Genomic DNA, 17,836 nt, shown 5'->3' on the forward strand with positions numbered 1-17,836 from the left:
TCAGTTGCAACAAGCACGTAATACACAACTACCGACATGGCTGAGTGCAATGTAACTAGTTTGTCATGATATACCATATCATGTCACTGCAGTTACTCCCCAGGTACTCACCTTGCCTGATGACTGCACCCCCTTACAGAGACATAGAAATACAATTATCCAAGCCAGCAGGAGGCATAGTGCCATGGACAGCCGAATTTCTCCTGTTTCCTCAATCCCAGATGACAATCCCAACACCCGTCGCCTGTGAAACACACAAACAGTGTACGATATAGTTTATACTACATAGGTCTGCATGCATCAATACAGCTTCAACAAAAATATTGTTGGTGCACAGCTGTCAAAAAAAGTGGCCGCACTCGTGAACAGCGAATATTTTCTAAGTCCACTTCGGATAACGGTGATGTTACATGATGCATGCGCTTATAGAAGCAGTTTCGGAAGTATTATTTTTAAGCTGGAGTCATTCACATCTGGGTCTCATAGAGTAGCGGTAGTGTGTTCGCTTAATGATTCGAAAGTTGTGAGTTCGAGCCTAGTTCAAGTTTATTTTGTTATCGTTCTTTAGTGATATACTGTAAATAATATTCAAGTTATCGTTTATATTCTGTTATCATTCTTTAGTGATATAAATAATATTCAAGTTATCATTTATACTCTGTCATCGTTCTTCGCGTTATAAATAATATTCAAGTTATTTTATTTTGTTATCGTTCGTTACTTACTTACTGGCTTTTAAGGAACCCAGAGGTTCATTGCCGCCCTCGCATAAGCCCGCCATGGTCCCTATCCTGAGCAAGATTAATCCAGTCTCTATCATCATATCCCAACTCCCTCAAATCCATTTTAATATTATCTTCCCATCTACGTCTCGGCCTCCCCAAAGGTATTTTTCCCTCCGGCCTCCCAACTAACACTCTATATGCATTTCTGGATTCGCCCATACATGCTACATACCCTGCCCATCTCAAACGTCTGGATTTTATGTTCCTAATTATGTCAGGTGAAGAATACAATGCGTGCAGTTCTGCGTTGTGTAACTTTCTCCATTCTCCTGTAACTTCATCCCCCTTAGCCCCAAATATTTTTCTAAGAACCTTATTCTCAAATACCCTTAATCTCTGTTCCTCTCTCAAAGTGAGAGTCCAAGCTTCACAACCATAAAGAACAACCTGTAATATAAGTGTTTTATAAATTCTAACTTTCAGATTTTTTGACAGAAGACTAGATGACAAAAGCTTCTCAACTTAATAATAACACGCATTTCCCATATTTATGCTGCGTTTAATTTCCTCCCGAGTGTCATTTACATTTGTTACTGTTGATCCAAGATATTTGAATTTTTCCACCTCTTCGAAGGATAAATCTCCAATTTTTATAGTTCCATTTCGTACAATATTCTGGTCACGAGACATAATCATGTACTTAGTCTTTTCGGAATTTACTTCCAAACCTATCGCTTTACTTGCTTCAACTAGAATTTCCGCGTTTTCCCTAATCGTTTGTGGATTTTCTCCTAATATATTCACGTCATCCGCATAGACAAGAAGCTGATGTTCGTTAGCGATATAAATAATATTCAAGTTATCATTTGTAGTCTGTTATCGTTCTTTAGTGATATAAACAATATAAATAAACGAAATCCACCAAACAGTTTAGGAAAAAGCGCGCTGTTTGTAGAGAGAGAGAGAGAGAGAGAGAGAGAGAGAGAGAGAGCATGGTGATATGAATGACACTGAAAACGTTTATTTACTCGAAAATCTGAAATCGAATATTATGCAGCATCAGAATATTTTCTCGTAACACTTCTTATAATGAGAAAGTAAAAATAAAATATCAATCGAGGGCCAAGATTGTGATGACATTGATGTGATTATGGTGTCTGCGATGTTGAGAGCGATGAAGTTTATATTGATAATGTATTTACTTCTAGGAACTGAACCCTTGTCAGTGTTTGATCTTTCGCCCTTCATGTATTGTTAAGCCCAAATATTGTACTGCGTTCCACGATGTCTGACAGGCGACGTAAACATTGTAGGTAGAGGAAGAAAGACGGATACTTATTAATCAACCAATGGCAGAGGTCATGTTCCAGGTTTATCTTGAAGTTGAGCGGTCTAGACCGTTCTGCCTCCACCCAACTTCAAGATAAGCCTGGAACTCGACCTCTGCCATTGGTTGATTAGCAAGTATCAGTCTCCCTTCCTCTGCTGGCAACGTTTACTTCTCTTGTCAACCATTCTGTAACGCAGTATAGATATAAAATTGGTGGACTACCTTCGTGTGGCGTGCACGATGACGTCCTAATAATAAACAAATTTCAGTAGGGCAGGAGAAGCTCGAAGGAGTGTAACTACAGTCTAGTATATACAGTCAGGAAGCTCAATACGTAGTAAATATGCATCCATAGATAGTTGCTAACCAGTAGGATCGCTATTATCGCCTCATTACAGACAATGCGAAATAGTACCTGCACAGTCTATTGTTCCTAGTACCCTCATAAACTCAAGCTTCGTCACTGTATATACTAGACTGTGGTGTAAATTTCACGTTATGTTATATACAGTGAGAAGTGGAAATCTTTTAAAAATATCGGTGCGCATTTCGGCCTCTTACCAGCGCGATCTCCTCGCAATCTCCGGTAACTTCTTCCGTGAACTTAACCGGTTTTCCCCTACTTTCCCCTTCTAGCTGTCTTGAACTGAGGGCAGATCAGTCGTGACTTACTCTTGTTTTCGTGCAGTGTAATAGTGTTTTGTGGTTAGCTAATCGCTGCGTCATTGGATATACATTTTAAAGACGTACGTAAAGTGAAAGAAGCCGTGTGGTGCGGCAGAACAAGGTAAAAATTTATAAGTAAATTTGCCAACAGCCCAATTGTCAAGAAAATAGTATTAGTTTTAGTGGATAAGTTTTACCAAATAGGTTCTGTAAGGGATCGTAGAAAGGAACGAATATGTCAGAAGAAAAGCTTGATGAGATAAGAGCGTTACAGCGGAGGAACTGACGCGTGTAAATGAGAGTTTCTTAAGAAGATGTAGATCGTGTATCACATAAAATAGACAACACTTTCAGTTTCTTTCCTGAGAAGGGTGAGTCTCCAATTAACTAATAAATTATTTATTTAATGTGTAGTACCGATACGTATGTTTTAAATGGATGAAATGTTGTGGCACCGTGGGTTCACGGGAGAATTTGCGGGGATTGTGAAGAACGTGTATTTCGCGATTTTGAGAGAGAAAAAATCCCAAAACTGCTGCTTTTTTCATGATTAAAAAGATTGAAAAACGAGAATTATAGAAATAATGAAATTTTGTTGACTATTAACTTTTACTACGTCACACTACTTTTGACCAATAAAACGGTACGAAAGGACGTCTTTCAACTAATCGTGGCTGCTTATGGCACAATTTTATCGCTTCCCTAGCATCTGTTTGTTTTTATCACTACCCTAGCATTTGTTTCTTTGTTTGCCAACATTTCAAACTGCAAATTCTTTACGGTACTATAAAACATGCTTTGCGATAGTAATTTTTTCCCGCATAGATAGTCGACTGAAAAAAGCGGCTCCGTTCAAACATTTTGGCGAAGGTGACATTAGAGAAGTAGAATTTTAGTAAGTCAGTTAATATCTATTTTATTGTATTAGAGTACTTTATTTCTTCTAATCTTTATATACTTGCTCCTGTTTTTATTATCCTACCATTTGTTTGTTTGTTTTCCAACATTTCAAACTGCAAATTCTTTACGGCACTATAAAACATGATTTGCGATCGTCATTTGTTTACAGCATAGACAATCAACTGAAAATGGCGGCTCCGTTCAAACATTTTGGTGTAGGTGACATTAGAGAAGTAGAATTTTAGTAAGTCAATTAATATCTATTTTAATGTATTAGAGTACTTTATTTCTTCTAATCTTTATATACTTGCTCCTGTTTTTATTATCCTAACATTTGTTTCTTTGTTTTCCAACATTTCAAACTGCAAATTCTTTACGGCACTATAAAACATGATTTGCGATCGTCATTTGTTTACAGCATAGACAGTCAGCTGAAAATGGCGGCTCCGTTCAAACGTTTCGGTGAAGCTAACATTAGTGAAATAGAGTTTCAGTAAGTCAATTAATATTTTATTGTATTAGAGTACTTTGTTACTTCTAATATTTATATATTTTTCTTCTAATCTTGTAATAGTCATTTAAATCCCACTCGAGTTTTGATTTTCTCTAGATAAATCAAAACCTCTAGTGAGATTACTGTTGATAAACTTCCCGGAAAATGTTGAAATATTGCATGAAACCAGATGATGCAGATAACCTACGCCACACTGAAGATTTTTAACAAAAAAAAAAAAAAAATGGGAAAGTGGTTTAATTTTCAGAGGGAAGGTACTTTGGAATGTGAAGAATTCATATAGGACATCAGTTGACTTGAAAAAAAAAACATAAAATAGTTAAAAATTGAAATAATCTATCACCCCAACACCTTCAATTTTTTATATACACGACCGATGATTTTCTCACACATTTTCACACAAAACCATCACGCAACCCAGTGGTACCACCATTATGTTGCACTACGCGAGAAAGCACTCATATCTTCTGTCCAGGGTAAATCTATTTGTATATCTACTTTATCTACTAAAAAGCGTAGGCTAGGCCTATATACCAGACATACCAAAAGCCTGAACAAAACCATCTCGACCTTAAGAAAACTCGTTTATTTTTCCAGAGAAATATATATATATACACACACACACACACACACACACACACACACACACACACACACACACACACACACACACACACATATATATATATATATATATATATATATAAATTATACCATCTCTCACAAGGGAACGGTCAACACTGGAAGGTTGCGTAGGACCTTCAAATTTGCACACTGATATGTCTTTTTAGTAGAGCCCGGATGTTTAGGCATTTATAAGAGTTAAAATAGGCAGGCAAAAAAGGCAATAAAACGCAAAAAAGGCACAATAATCTTTGAAAAAGGCATTATAAATTAAAAAAATGCATAACATATTTTAGCAATAAATTTAAATTATATCAACATAACTCTCATATTTACTTCGTAGGAAACACATGTTGACTTATAAAATACTTCTTTTTGATTAACTATTTTTTCACAAACCTTACATAACAAAACTGTTTCATCGGTTGAAAACAAATGGGCACTAAATTCACTAACGTAAGCATGAAGTTTACTTTCAATGGTGTACTGAATTTAGACATTCTAGCTAACCGATCTTATAGCTTGTCACCCGACAATAACGACTGTTCCTCACTCAAATTTCTTTCTCCTACAATAATAAACACGTGTAGCACAAAATTGTTATAGTAAGATTTGAAAATCTGAAAGAAATCAATTGGCAATGATACGTGACAACTTCTATGAGAACGAGCTTAATATTTAAAATTATAAAGCTGATTGTTGGTATCGTGAAGACATGACAATATTATATTTGTAACTGTGGATTGTCGATCATTACTCATATTATATCAATAGTATTAAAACACGATTATTAGCAGATTAAGCACTGAAATGAATTACTTTTATTTAGTAAAGTTAGTCATTGTTTCAAATATTTAAATTTCATACACTTTACATTACAGTTAATTAGAAAATTGCAAATAACAATAAATATTGCTTTAAAATGACAAAACAGGCATTTAATTAGTGAGAAACACATTAAAAAGGCAAAATAGGCAAAATAAAAATTGACTTTATCGCTTTGATTTACTCCAAATCGCATTTATATCTATGCAAATAATGATTTACTTCGAATAATTTCGAGGGAAAAATTGTTCCGGGGCCGGGTATCGAAATTATTCAAATTAACTTTACAGGGAGTTATTCCTGAAAGCTTAATTTGCAATGATTTATTTCAACCCAGTAAAAAAGGCATTTTGCCAAACATCCGGGCTCTACTTATTAGTATAAGATGATGTTCCAAAAAAAAAAGTTGCGAACATAATATGCAGGGTATTAAAACGATGTTCCGAATATCGCTGTGAACCTACGTAGGTATATGAATGTAGTACCAGTTGCGGAGTCTTTCGAGTGTAGCAACTGACAGAGACGGAGAAACAAGGCTGCAACTCAACCTTTGTAAACAGCACAGTTAAATAGGGTTTATCATTACGAACAAAATATAAACTGATTTCATGGAATTAAACAAACTCATAGTATATTAAATTGGTACGGTAGGTTTAATTATCTCACAATAAACCTATAACAGTACATTTTATAATAAGTAGGCCTACACAAATACAATACAAAGCCCAACGACACAGGCTCGACTTTCTTAGAACCTGTCACTATCCCTTGTTTATTTCTCTTATTCTATTCTTCCACCCCTTCTGGTTGTCTATACACACTACAGTCTAACTGAACATAAACAGAACAAAATTGTGAATTGTTACTGAAATGATGAAAACATAAATTCTTATTGCACCACGCACATCAAATAAAACTGTTGCTGCATACTACATAGTACAGTGGAAGCTCTTAAGTTCGGCAGAAAACAAGTTCGACTGCTTACGTAGGAGAATTAGACACTCTCCTATATGGGCACTAAGAAATGGGTTTGCCATTTGAATGGGAATTGGTTCTGTGTCTTGTAGTGATACTTTTGTTAAAGGAAAACAGAATATTTGATTAATTAGAACATCCATATTTAATCACTGATTTTAAATTAATGAACTCTTCTTTTTCTATTTGAGAATTGTGCCGTTTGTGAGACGGAACTGTCGAAACCCACTGTGGTACTAGAAGCGCATACACAAGTCTCGGGGCGGGCAGGAAATGCAAGTACAGTACTGTATTCGTTGATGGATAACCAATAAGAATTTGTATTCATTTCACCTGCCACATCCACTACCCTTATTGGACTGAACTTTCAATTCTGTTCTGTCGAATTTAGGAGAGTCTACTGTGTATCTTTAAACCTTAATATGTTTAATGGACTTACTTTTTATGTTCGGAACCAGTGATTTAAACTATTGTCCATAAGAACATACGCTAGAATGGTACGAAGTTCAGCAGAAATTATGTTAGATGATAAACTTGTAGTAATCAATTATGCTATGACTCAATTACTATGTGTCATAATTTTCATATTATGTCTTTTGTGCTCAACGTAAAATAAATGTAATAATCATATAAATAAAATAAACACTTTCTTTGAAAAAATTTAATGCAATTTTCAACACATTTAGCTATGTGAAGCTATTTGAAGTACTGTACAACGTGAATTTTGTATTCAGTTACTAAATAGGTAAATTGATAACTTGTCTTTATTTTAGGAATTATGCATCGATGTAATCCTCTCTCTTTGAAACACAAAAAGGAATAACCAATAAGTAAGCAGTAGTTCTAATAGTAACTTGAGATTTTATTTAATCGATTAATGTAATTTAATTCAAGTTAAGGCTCATTCACAATAAACCGGGAACGGAAACGACAACGAGAACGGAAATAATGTTACAATAAATGTATTTCCGTAATCGTTCTCGATGTTGTTTCCATTCCCGGTTTATTGTGAATCAGCCTTTAGTACTTGCTCCTGTATATGTAAATATGGTGAAAGATTCCATCACGTGAACAATCAGACTAGTATAGTAGAGTATTCGATTTCTCTCAAATTAAACCTATAACTCTATAGCTACAGTACAGACCGACAGCATAGTCAAGGCCGGTGACCGGCGCGAGAGGCACGTGGAGGGGAAAGCAGTGGGGATACACGTTTGGAGGCAGTGCGACAAGAACAGTGAATGTGTGCGACAGAGAACACATGCTACAGACCGAGTAAAAACATTGACTCTATTGTTTAATTTACTTGTCAATGGACTGATTTCACTACAAGTTGAGGTTTTCCTCACCGCCAGTACAACTCTCTCATCGATTGCATCAAACTGGCCTATGAACCTCCTGGTTACGTTCCGCAGCTCATAGACTCGTCCAATGCTCACGCGCATGGTGTTTACACCGGCCGTGACTATGCTCTCGGGTTGTACACTGTTGTGTTCGATGTCAGATTGCGTACTTACCAGTCACTGCCTAGCGACACGGGTACTACACAGAGATTGCTTTCTTCCGAGAGACAGCATCAGGACTTGCGAACTACCAAACTATCACTAATATTCCAAGTACTATTTAACTGTCTTATAGGCCGATTTCGAAAAATAAAAATTCGTAGAAAACTTCTTATAATTCAATATAACCTTTCAGTATACAAAATTTGAAGGTCCTTTCGAACCTTCCAGTGTTGAACGTTCCCTTGTCAGTTTCATTTTATCATAAAATAACGCAACACAAATCAGACGTCAATCTCGTGTGTAGTGCTTAGCGAGATCCAGAGATTCAATGAAAATTATTATTATAATTTGTGACTACAATTGTTTCTATTACCGTCTCAATATCTTGAAAATACTTACTTACTGGATTTTAAGGAACCCGGAGGTTCATTGCCGCCCTCACATAAGCCCGCCATTGGTCCCTATCCTGAGCAACATTAATCCAGTCTCTACCATCATATCCCACCTCCCTCAAATCCATTTTAATATTATCTTCCCATCTAGGTCTCGGCCTCCCCAAAGGTCTTTTTCCCTCCGGTCTCCCAACTAACACTCTACATGCATTTCTGGATTCGCCCATACGTGCTACATGCCCTGCCCATCTCAAACGTCTAGATTTAATGTTCCTAATTGTCAGGTGAAGAATACAATACGAGCAGTTCTGTGTTGTGTAACTTTCTCCATTCTCCTGTAACTTCATCCCTCTTAGCCCCCAATATTTTCCTAAGCAACTTATTCTCAAACACCCTTAACCTAAGTTCCTCTCTCTAAGTGAGAGTCGAAGTTTCACAACCATAAAGAACAACCGGTAATATAACTGTTTTATAAATTCTAACTTTCAGATTTTTTGACAGCAGACTGGATGATAAAAGCTTTTCAACCGAATAATAACAGGTATTTCCCATATTTATTCTGCGTTTATCTTGAAAATACTCACGTAAAGTATTCCTCTGCCGGTGGTCGTCGCATATCTTGGTCCGACTGATGCGTGATGTTTTTTGCAGCCGCTTCTAACGCTGAGTAGCATCTGCGGCGATAGTAGGTCCCATTTCCTGCCGTGCATTTGTCCGCCTCCTCATAAGAATAGCAGTCTGAAATGGAAGACATATCAATGAGAAATACGGTTTTCAAATTGGACTTACATTTGCTTAGCCAAGTAACGGTGAAGAGGGTTAGCCTTAGGTGAGAGGTTTGCGGTTGGTGCATAGTAGACCTAATGTTTCTTTAAGTCTTGGTTTTTCTGAACCGACGCATGCGACGTGCGAGGTCCGCCTCGCACAAGTCCGGACTACACGAGAGATAGTGAGAAATATGTTAATTGTTTTGCAAAGATTTTATTTTTCAGTTTTTAACTAAAATGACATCATTCTTACGCACTTACAAAAAAAAAATTGTTACAAATCATACGAGTTTCGGAACTTGATTCTTTACAGCAGCCGTGGCGAAAAGGCCATGGTGCGCCGAGCCACTGTGTAAGCTGCAACGTGCATAGCACCTATGGAGGGAGACGGACAACCGAAGGGGAAGTTGTTTAGGACGTGTAACGAAGAAAGAAATGAACAAGAAAACATAGGACATATTATCACAACCTAAAATTAACTGTCTTCAGAATGTCTCTGCGACAAAGTTTCAAAATCAGGAATTATGTCACTTACTGCCAATCGTAGTTGATCACGAAGGTATTTGTCTGTCAGTCGTGATCTAAATTTGATTTTTACTATTTTCATTGTTGAAAATAACTTTTCACAAACTTAAGTTACAGCGAACATGGCTTCAACAGAGCAACCGAAAGAACGAAGCTTCAAATATTTATTTTTTTCCAAAGATTTGAAAAGTTCAATATCTGTCAAGTCCTTACATCTAGCTTTCATTTAACGTCACATTGTAAATCTGTGAGTTTAAATTGAAAATCTAACCACATTATTCGTACATCTGCTGTAAAAGAATCGACGTACAGAGATAATAATAATAATAATAATAATAATAATAATAATAATAGTAATAATAATAATGATAATAATAATAATAATAATAATAATAATAATAATAATAATAATAATAACACTTAACCTTTTAATGTTTCATCAGTAACATGTAGTAACTTATAATGCCGTTTTATGTTATACAACCGTTTTCCTAGTAATATTTGTGAACAAATCATACATTTAATATTCTCATCATATTGTAAGCAAAAGAATGCATCCTCCCATCCTACTTGAAACTTTCTTTTTTTTATAGAGGTACATGGTTTCGAGAGAGATATTGCGACGATACGCCACTCGCAGGTCAGAGACAAATACAAATAGAACGGAGTTTGACTCCAGTGAGTGAGAGGGTGGGGGTTGTAGGTAGGAAGCGAGAGAAAAGCACTGCGAGCCACAATGTGCTCGTGAGTCGCATTTTCGCCGCGGCTGCTTTACAGTTTAATTATGCATATTAATGTACAGTCTTAAATAATTTACAAGAGTGGGGTGATTTGTAACAATTATTGTGATAAATGCGCAAGAAAATGTAATTTTGTAGTTAAAAACCGAAAAAAAAAAAAATTCTGTACGAAGCAACTATGGAATTCACAACATATTTTTAGCTTCGGAATACTAGCTAATTAAAGAAATGATACTTCTGAATAGTTAATTCTTTATCTGTAATATTCTTTTACCCTTATAACTCAAGAATAAAGGTATTTTACAAACAACTTCAAATTAGTGTAACTCTGAAAATATTAAGATTAGGACAAATGTTTATATGACATTTTTGCTCTGAATGTCTTCGGAAATAAGCTCCGTGAAGGACGGTAAATCCTCGTAAGTCACTCTGTATGTGATCAGGGATTTTCACTTTCCGCTCAATTTCAGTAGTTTGTACGTACTTTCCGAGTCAAATCAGGGAGTGCTAAACAAATTTCTCGAGATAACTCGCCTTTAGCTAAAGTAAATAATAATAATAATAATAATAATAATAATAATAATAATAATGATGATGATGATGAATTGATGATGATTACGACCGTACAAGTTGTGGTAAAATAACACAAATTAAATTTTGAAATATCAAAAGAGAAAAGTAAAAGAGCGGCACTGTTGACACTCAACATAAAAGACTTAAAATAGTGATAGGAACTCAAAGAATGTAGCAAGTTTAGTGTTTCAATTATCCTGACTGCAAAGTAAATTATCTCAAGAACGGAGGCATGATAGGAAAATTAAACAGGTACCTTAGAATACGCGGCATAATTAGAAGATGTGTAAAGAAGAAAGTAACAATAGACCACATTAAAATTTTATAGGTCGAAGGCACTGCCACTCTTAATACATGGATCGGGAGCTTTGAAACTGAGAAGTGCGGAAAAAAAAAAAGAAATAGAAGCGGCTGAAATGAGGTTTTGGAGTTTGTTAGCAGTGGTAGTATCACAGTCTATTATATACAGTCACGAAGCTTGAGTTTTGAGGGTGCTAGAAACAATAGACTGTGGCGGTACTATTTTGCATTGCCTGTAATGAGGCGATATTAGCGATCCTAGTGGTGGGCAACTATCTAATGTTTGCATATTTACTACGTATTGAGCTTCGCGACTGTATATACTAGACTGTGGTAGTATCCTTCCAGCATCACCAGCTTATTATAGATATTAGAAATACATTGCGAGTAATAGATATGAATACAACTCATGCGAATAGAGGAAGATCGAATGATGTTTGAGTGTAGAGCACGTGGAAGCCAAGATTAAGTTCCGAGCAGTTCTAATGGGGACGGTACTGGCCGATCGATTCATGCCGTGCTGTTGTTCATGATGATGATACTGATGTTAAATTTTCAAGGAGTCCACACCTGTGGAGTAACGGCTAGCGCGTCTGGCCGCGACACCAGGTGAGCCGGGTTCGATTCCCGGTTTGGGCAAGTTACCTGGTTGAGATTTTTCCGGAATTTTCCCTCAACTCAATACGAGCAAATGCTGGGTAACTTTCGGTGCTAGATCCCGGACTCATTTCACCGGCATTATCACCTTCATCTCATTCAGACGCTAAATAACCTGAGATGTTGATAAAGCGTCGTAAAATAACCTACTAAAATAAAAAAAAAAAATTCTCAAGGCTTGGCAGTTTAACTTACTCTATGCTCATTCATATCAGAATAGTAATCAGAAGTCTACCTCTGATAGCGTCACGTCGTTTACTTTGTTTTATATTTTACCTCCTCAGAGATGGTTTGTTTCGTCATCCCACCATTGCTCCATTAATCATTACATACGGTACTATGTAGTCCACCTCTCATGGTGAACCGAGGACAACGCTGAAAACTGCTGCAAAAGTAACTACACTCTATTAGTTGCAGTGCAGTTTGGGGGTACGCTAACAAAAAAATTAAATACCACTGAAATAAAATAAGAAAGTCTAGGAATATTATGGACAGTAAAAAGTCGATCATACGGGAATGGGTGTTTTAAAAGTTCTTAATTCATTATGAGAAGCGAATGTGATATAACGGTAACAATATAAATTAATTTTATTTCCTATATATATATATAAAGAAAATGCAATAATAAATAAATAAATAAATAAATAAATAAATAAATAAATAAATAAGTTAAGAAATAAACAAACGAAGGAAGAAGGGAAAGAATGAGTGGTCCACACCTGTGGGGTAACGGTTAGCGCGTCTGGCCGCGAAACCAGGTGGCCCGGGTTCGATTCCCGGTCGAGGCAAGTTACCTAGTTGAGGTTTTTTCCGGGGTTTTCCCTCAACTCAATATGAGCAAATGCTGGGTAACTTTCGGTGCTGGACCCCGGACTCATTTCACCGGCATTATCTCCTTCATCTCATTCAGACGCTAAATAACCTAAGCTGTTGATAAAGCGTCGTAAAATAACATAATAAAAAAGAATGAGTGAAGTTATGAATGAATGAATAAATAAATAAATAGATAAATGAAGGATTAAATAAATAAATAAATAAAGGATTAAATAAATAAATAAAGAAAAAATAAAAATAAAAATAAATAAATATTACCTTACCCTCTCCAGCAATATCCTTAACATTTGTGCCGTGTTCAAGGCGTTGAATAATATTTACTATGTCAGAAATACTCAGACTTGAAAGTGTTTGTGACACGATGCCTTACCACGTTGTACTGTTTTCTGCTTTCTTTAAACGCAAACGCATTGTACTAAATCGACGGAGCAGTGTATAGCTACAGTTTCTGTGCGTCACTCCTAGGTGAGGACTCTTGGACGAATGACTCAGAGTAGGGAACGAAGTTGAGACACCAAAACATTGCCTAGAGGTTTAAGGAACACGGGATATAGGAAGACGTTAGTTCCTTACTTTACTGATGTATTTCAGATTCGTATGCAAAATGAAGTCCCGCGCCGTGGCGTCGTGGCCTAAGGCATCCTGCCTAGGACTCGCGTTACGGAATGCGCGCTGGTTCGAGTCCTCATGGGGAAGAAATTTTCTCATGAAATTTCGGCCAGTGTATGGGACCGGTGCCCACCCAGCATCGTGATGCACTTGGGGAGCTACGATAGGTAGCGAAATCCGTTTGCGAATACCAGCTATAACGGCTGGGGGGATCATCGTGCTAACCACACGATACCGCCATTCTGGTTGGATGATCGTCCACCTCTGCTTCGGCATGTGGGCGTGAAGCCAGCAGCCGGCTGGTCGGTCTAGGCCCTTCACGGGCTGTAGCGCCACGGATTATTATTATTATTATTATTATTATTATTATTATTATTATTATTATTATTATTATTATTATGCAAAATGAAACACGTCGCGCGTTCGGTCTCAAACATTAGGTTTGGAGCGTAAAGTCTTGGTTTTTCTGAACCGACGCATGCGACCTCGCATCTCGCAGTTATAGAAACCACTCACTGTCTCTAGTGTAGTCCGGATTTGTGCGAGGCGGGCCTCGCACGTCGCATGCGTCAGTTCAGAAAAACCAAGGCTTAAGTGATCAGTTTACATTTTCCGGGCGTTTCTGAGCATGAAGGGTACACGAAGTTAAAGTAACTCTATCTAGCCTTGTGTAGCTATAGTTGAGAAGTCTGAAGTTTGCTCATTAGACAAGAGATCGCAGTATTTTGTTTTGCTTTGCACTTCTCTTCATAATGAATGGATTCTACACAGCTTACGTCTACGTGCCTGGAAACAAAAGGAGACGTAAAAAACGAGAGAAATACGAGACTGAGAATTGTAAGTGTTCACGAAGCAAGTTAAGTTTATTTGCGTGCCGGTATTTTGTAGCCTAAGTGTTTTCTGCACTTGGTAAATGTACCCCGCAAATAAATATGATTTCACATTCTAAAATTTACTAGTGGAATATATATTAATGTTGTTAAAATCATATAAAATCAGAAGCTGATAATTCAATAAAATTTACACAAAAATAATAATACACATTGGAATATATATTGATACTAAATTAAAAGCAAGTACACAACATTATAAACACAATTGAATTAAGTGTACACAACAAAAATAAGAACCAAAAAATAAAAATAAGCACAATGAAATACATTGCATTAAATATTTGCAACGCGTTAGGTCTGACAACTCATCATAAGATATTCTTCTAATTTATATTTAAAAGAAATCAAAATTCGGCAGCCCTTGAATTCACGCGGGAGAGAATGCCAGTGACGAGAAGTAGCAACAGTGAAAGATGAGGAATATAGAGATTGTCTGTTAAATTGAATTTCTAGCGTTTTATTGTGTTGTGATTGAGTATTTAAGTTATTTACTGAAACACTTGGCCACGTACTGGGGTTCTGTAAGAAGGGAGAGCTACTGCGTAACAACAGACACCATCGTGCCCGTACAGCAATTGCCAACCTGCTAAGAAACAGAGGATGGGAAGTACATGAGGAGATTCATTGTGTGTCTGAAGATGATTCTCATAGAAGAGTCGATATAATTGCCATCGATAGAAGAACCCAGAAAGTGATGGTCTTAGACCTTACGATTTGCTTTGAACGAGACACAAATCAAGCACTGCAGATAAATGATGACAAGCGAGCTAAATATGTACCTTGTCTTCCATACCTCAGTGAAAAATATGGCATTTTGCTTTACAACTGGGATGTTACGGGCTTACTATTTGGAGCGAGGGGTTGTTTACCAAAATTTGCATGTAAATCCTTAAATCCTTTCAAATTCCCTTTTATGAGGTTCAGAAGATTGTAATGGAAATTCTGAAGGCCTCTCTTCAAATTCTACACTATCATCTATATGTTAATACGTAAATTTTTGTTTTAATATACAAATCGAATCATTATTTTGCTCGTTTCATTTCCCTTTATCTGTTATGTTTGTTAATTCCGGATCCCAGTGGTCAACCTCACTTGAGGACGGATGATTTGAAATAAATCTTAGTAGTAGCGAGAAAGATTGTGCAAAATTCGGTATGAGAGAGAGAGAGACAGAGAGAGAAAAAGAGAAAGAGAAAGTAAATTTCTCCTCTCGTATAATCTGAGCCACGATAATTTATTGAAAGAAAGTGAAATGTGATCATACTAGCGGACATTAAAAATGAAACGAAAACACGCATTATGAACACGTTGCAGTTTCTGGGATAAATCCACCCTGAGATCACTGAATAAAGCATCACAATAATGGAAATGGAGCATAATAACAGTCTGTACAAGCGTCTGCTTTAATCTTTAGGGCTTCCCTCAAAATTGATGATCCCTAACGTATATTCTCTTCTTGTAAAAGAGACAAAGAGATACAGAAGAATATGGGAGGATACTATAACAAGGACAGTCATTAAAGGACAACCTGATGGTGGTGATATATGTATAAAAAATAGCCTACGCTTAAAATCAGAAGCATTCAAAAGCTTCATTTCTATTGTAGATGCTCGTCGTTATTTCTGGATTATATAACAGCTTACCCACAAAGAAATAAAAGAAAACAAATAATAAAAGAGGCTGTTAGGCCTCAAACGAGAAATGTCAAAGCCTGCGAAAGAACATCTCTTGTAAGACCTCGGAATAGTTCCATTGTGACCATTGCTGGTCATGGGACTTAGGGGTGAAGGATAATTCTGTGCCTTAAAACCTATAGCTCTGAAAGTAAACATGTCTGCCCGGTGTTGCAAGATCACTGTTCTCTAACAATAGGGGTATCTTATGCGAAGTTTTACCGCTAGATGGCAGGAGCGTTCCATGTGGCGTAACATGTCTTAGGGCTATGTTATATGCTACAGTTGATTACGTTTTTCCGCTTGTTGGTTTTCTTTGCGTGTTAAAATTATATTTACAATGTTTAACCGAGTATAATTTAATATAATTCAATATTTTCGTACCTCATAATTTAATTTAATTTACAATAAATAATAACGTAAATCTGTATAATAGGCAATTGAGCGATTCCCCGAGATGGGTGGAGAAATCTGCAGTATGCAGAATATAGATACGAGTAAATTAAATGTTCATGAACCTAAGCGAGAACTTTGAGAACGAGGTGCACGAATAAAAGAAAATAGGAACTATGTCGAAGGTGAATATTGTAATCTTCATCTTACGATGTTTGGATGACGTGAATATTGCTCTCTTTAATGATTAGTATTTAAGGACCGTACGCTAAAAACAGGATATGCAGCCACCCATGTGTTTTTTTTTTATAGGGAAGGTACTATCGAGATTGAATTCCATGTATTTTTTTTTCTGTAGTTGCAGAAAGATCAAATGTAATTTATAATAGGATGATATAATATGTTCGCAGTACTATCACGATTAGTCGTGCGTTTTGTAGGTTAAGGACATGCAGTTTTGAATGCTATGTAGGATGATTTTGAAAATTTGAATTTAAAACATGGTTTTAATAATTAGGGTACAGTACATTAAAAACATTATTCACGAAATGGATTTCACTACGGATCGTCCTGGATAATAAACATCCCAGTTTATCGAGAGTTTACTGCAGGCGTAAACTTCGGAGACTCTTATAACTACTGCATATCATCTAAGCTGACATAGCTCGCTGTCGAGATTGCATATGTTTTTATTAATTTTTCTTTTTTTCTCTTCCAAAATGAAACTGTAGTCAAGAACTCCTTACTTGAAGTAGTTACTTTTATTTAACAGCTAGCACTTTCGAGGCGCAATTTAATTACTTATATTTTTTTTAAGGTTTAAAGCATATTTTCAGAATATTTCGGGATCTGATTGAAGACAAAAAGCTTTCCCTAGTTTTCACATATAGGAACATAAGAAAAATTTGCCATTTTTAGTTGTTTTTAAGAGCATTTAATATACTAATACACTACGCACATCCTCAATGTTCATATACCGAAAAACAAATGCACATGCAAAGCGCATCCCTCAAAGTACACGTGCGCTATCTGTTGGTGCTAGTTCAGGATATCCCTATATGTAGAAAGCCGTAGCGGTTACACGTGTGAAGACCTCTCTCGTGATATCTGTAAAACGCTCACCTGATTTAGGCTATGGGAATTACAGGATTTCCAGTCCTCTCTTTAGGGCAGCGGTGACCAAAACTCGAGCTGCAGTGATTACATGCGACAGACAGCCTATGAAGTAAGGAGATGGAGGGAAGGTACTTGGCATGAAAACTACAACCAATGGTGTTCCTGTACTAACATCTTGATCAATACCGCGGATAAAAATCTCAAGCTTTGCTGTATCAGTAATGTCACTGCTGTCATAAAGAGTCAATGAATAATATACGATTTTTCTTGCTTCTTTTTTAAACTTCCTATTACACCCTC

The 17,836-nt window shown here is 36.5% G+C and overlaps 1 protein-coding gene across 1 annotated transcript in view; it reads right to left on the bottom strand.

Moving 5' to 3' along the window:
* GlyT (Glycine transporter) overlaps window positions 1-17,836 on the bottom strand; it is a 333,350-nt gene that overhangs the window by 32,202 nt on the left and 283,312 nt on the right. The window contains exons 4-5 of the mRNA XM_069825108.1: window positions 9,041-9,194; window positions 112-244 (exon numbers count right to left, since the gene is read on the bottom strand). Of these exons, the coding sequence (XP_069681209.1) occupies window positions 112-244; window positions 9,041-9,194 (287 nt within the window). The remainder of the gene's footprint in view (window positions 1-111; window positions 245-9,040; window positions 9,195-17,836) is intronic.

Source organism: Periplaneta americana, chromosome 4 (assembly GCF_040183065.1).
Source record: "Periplaneta americana isolate PAMFEO1 chromosome 4, P.americana_PAMFEO1_priV1, whole genome shotgun sequence".
Classification (NCBI taxonomy): domain Eukaryota; kingdom Metazoa; phylum Arthropoda; class Insecta; order Blattodea; family Blattidae; genus Periplaneta; species Periplaneta americana.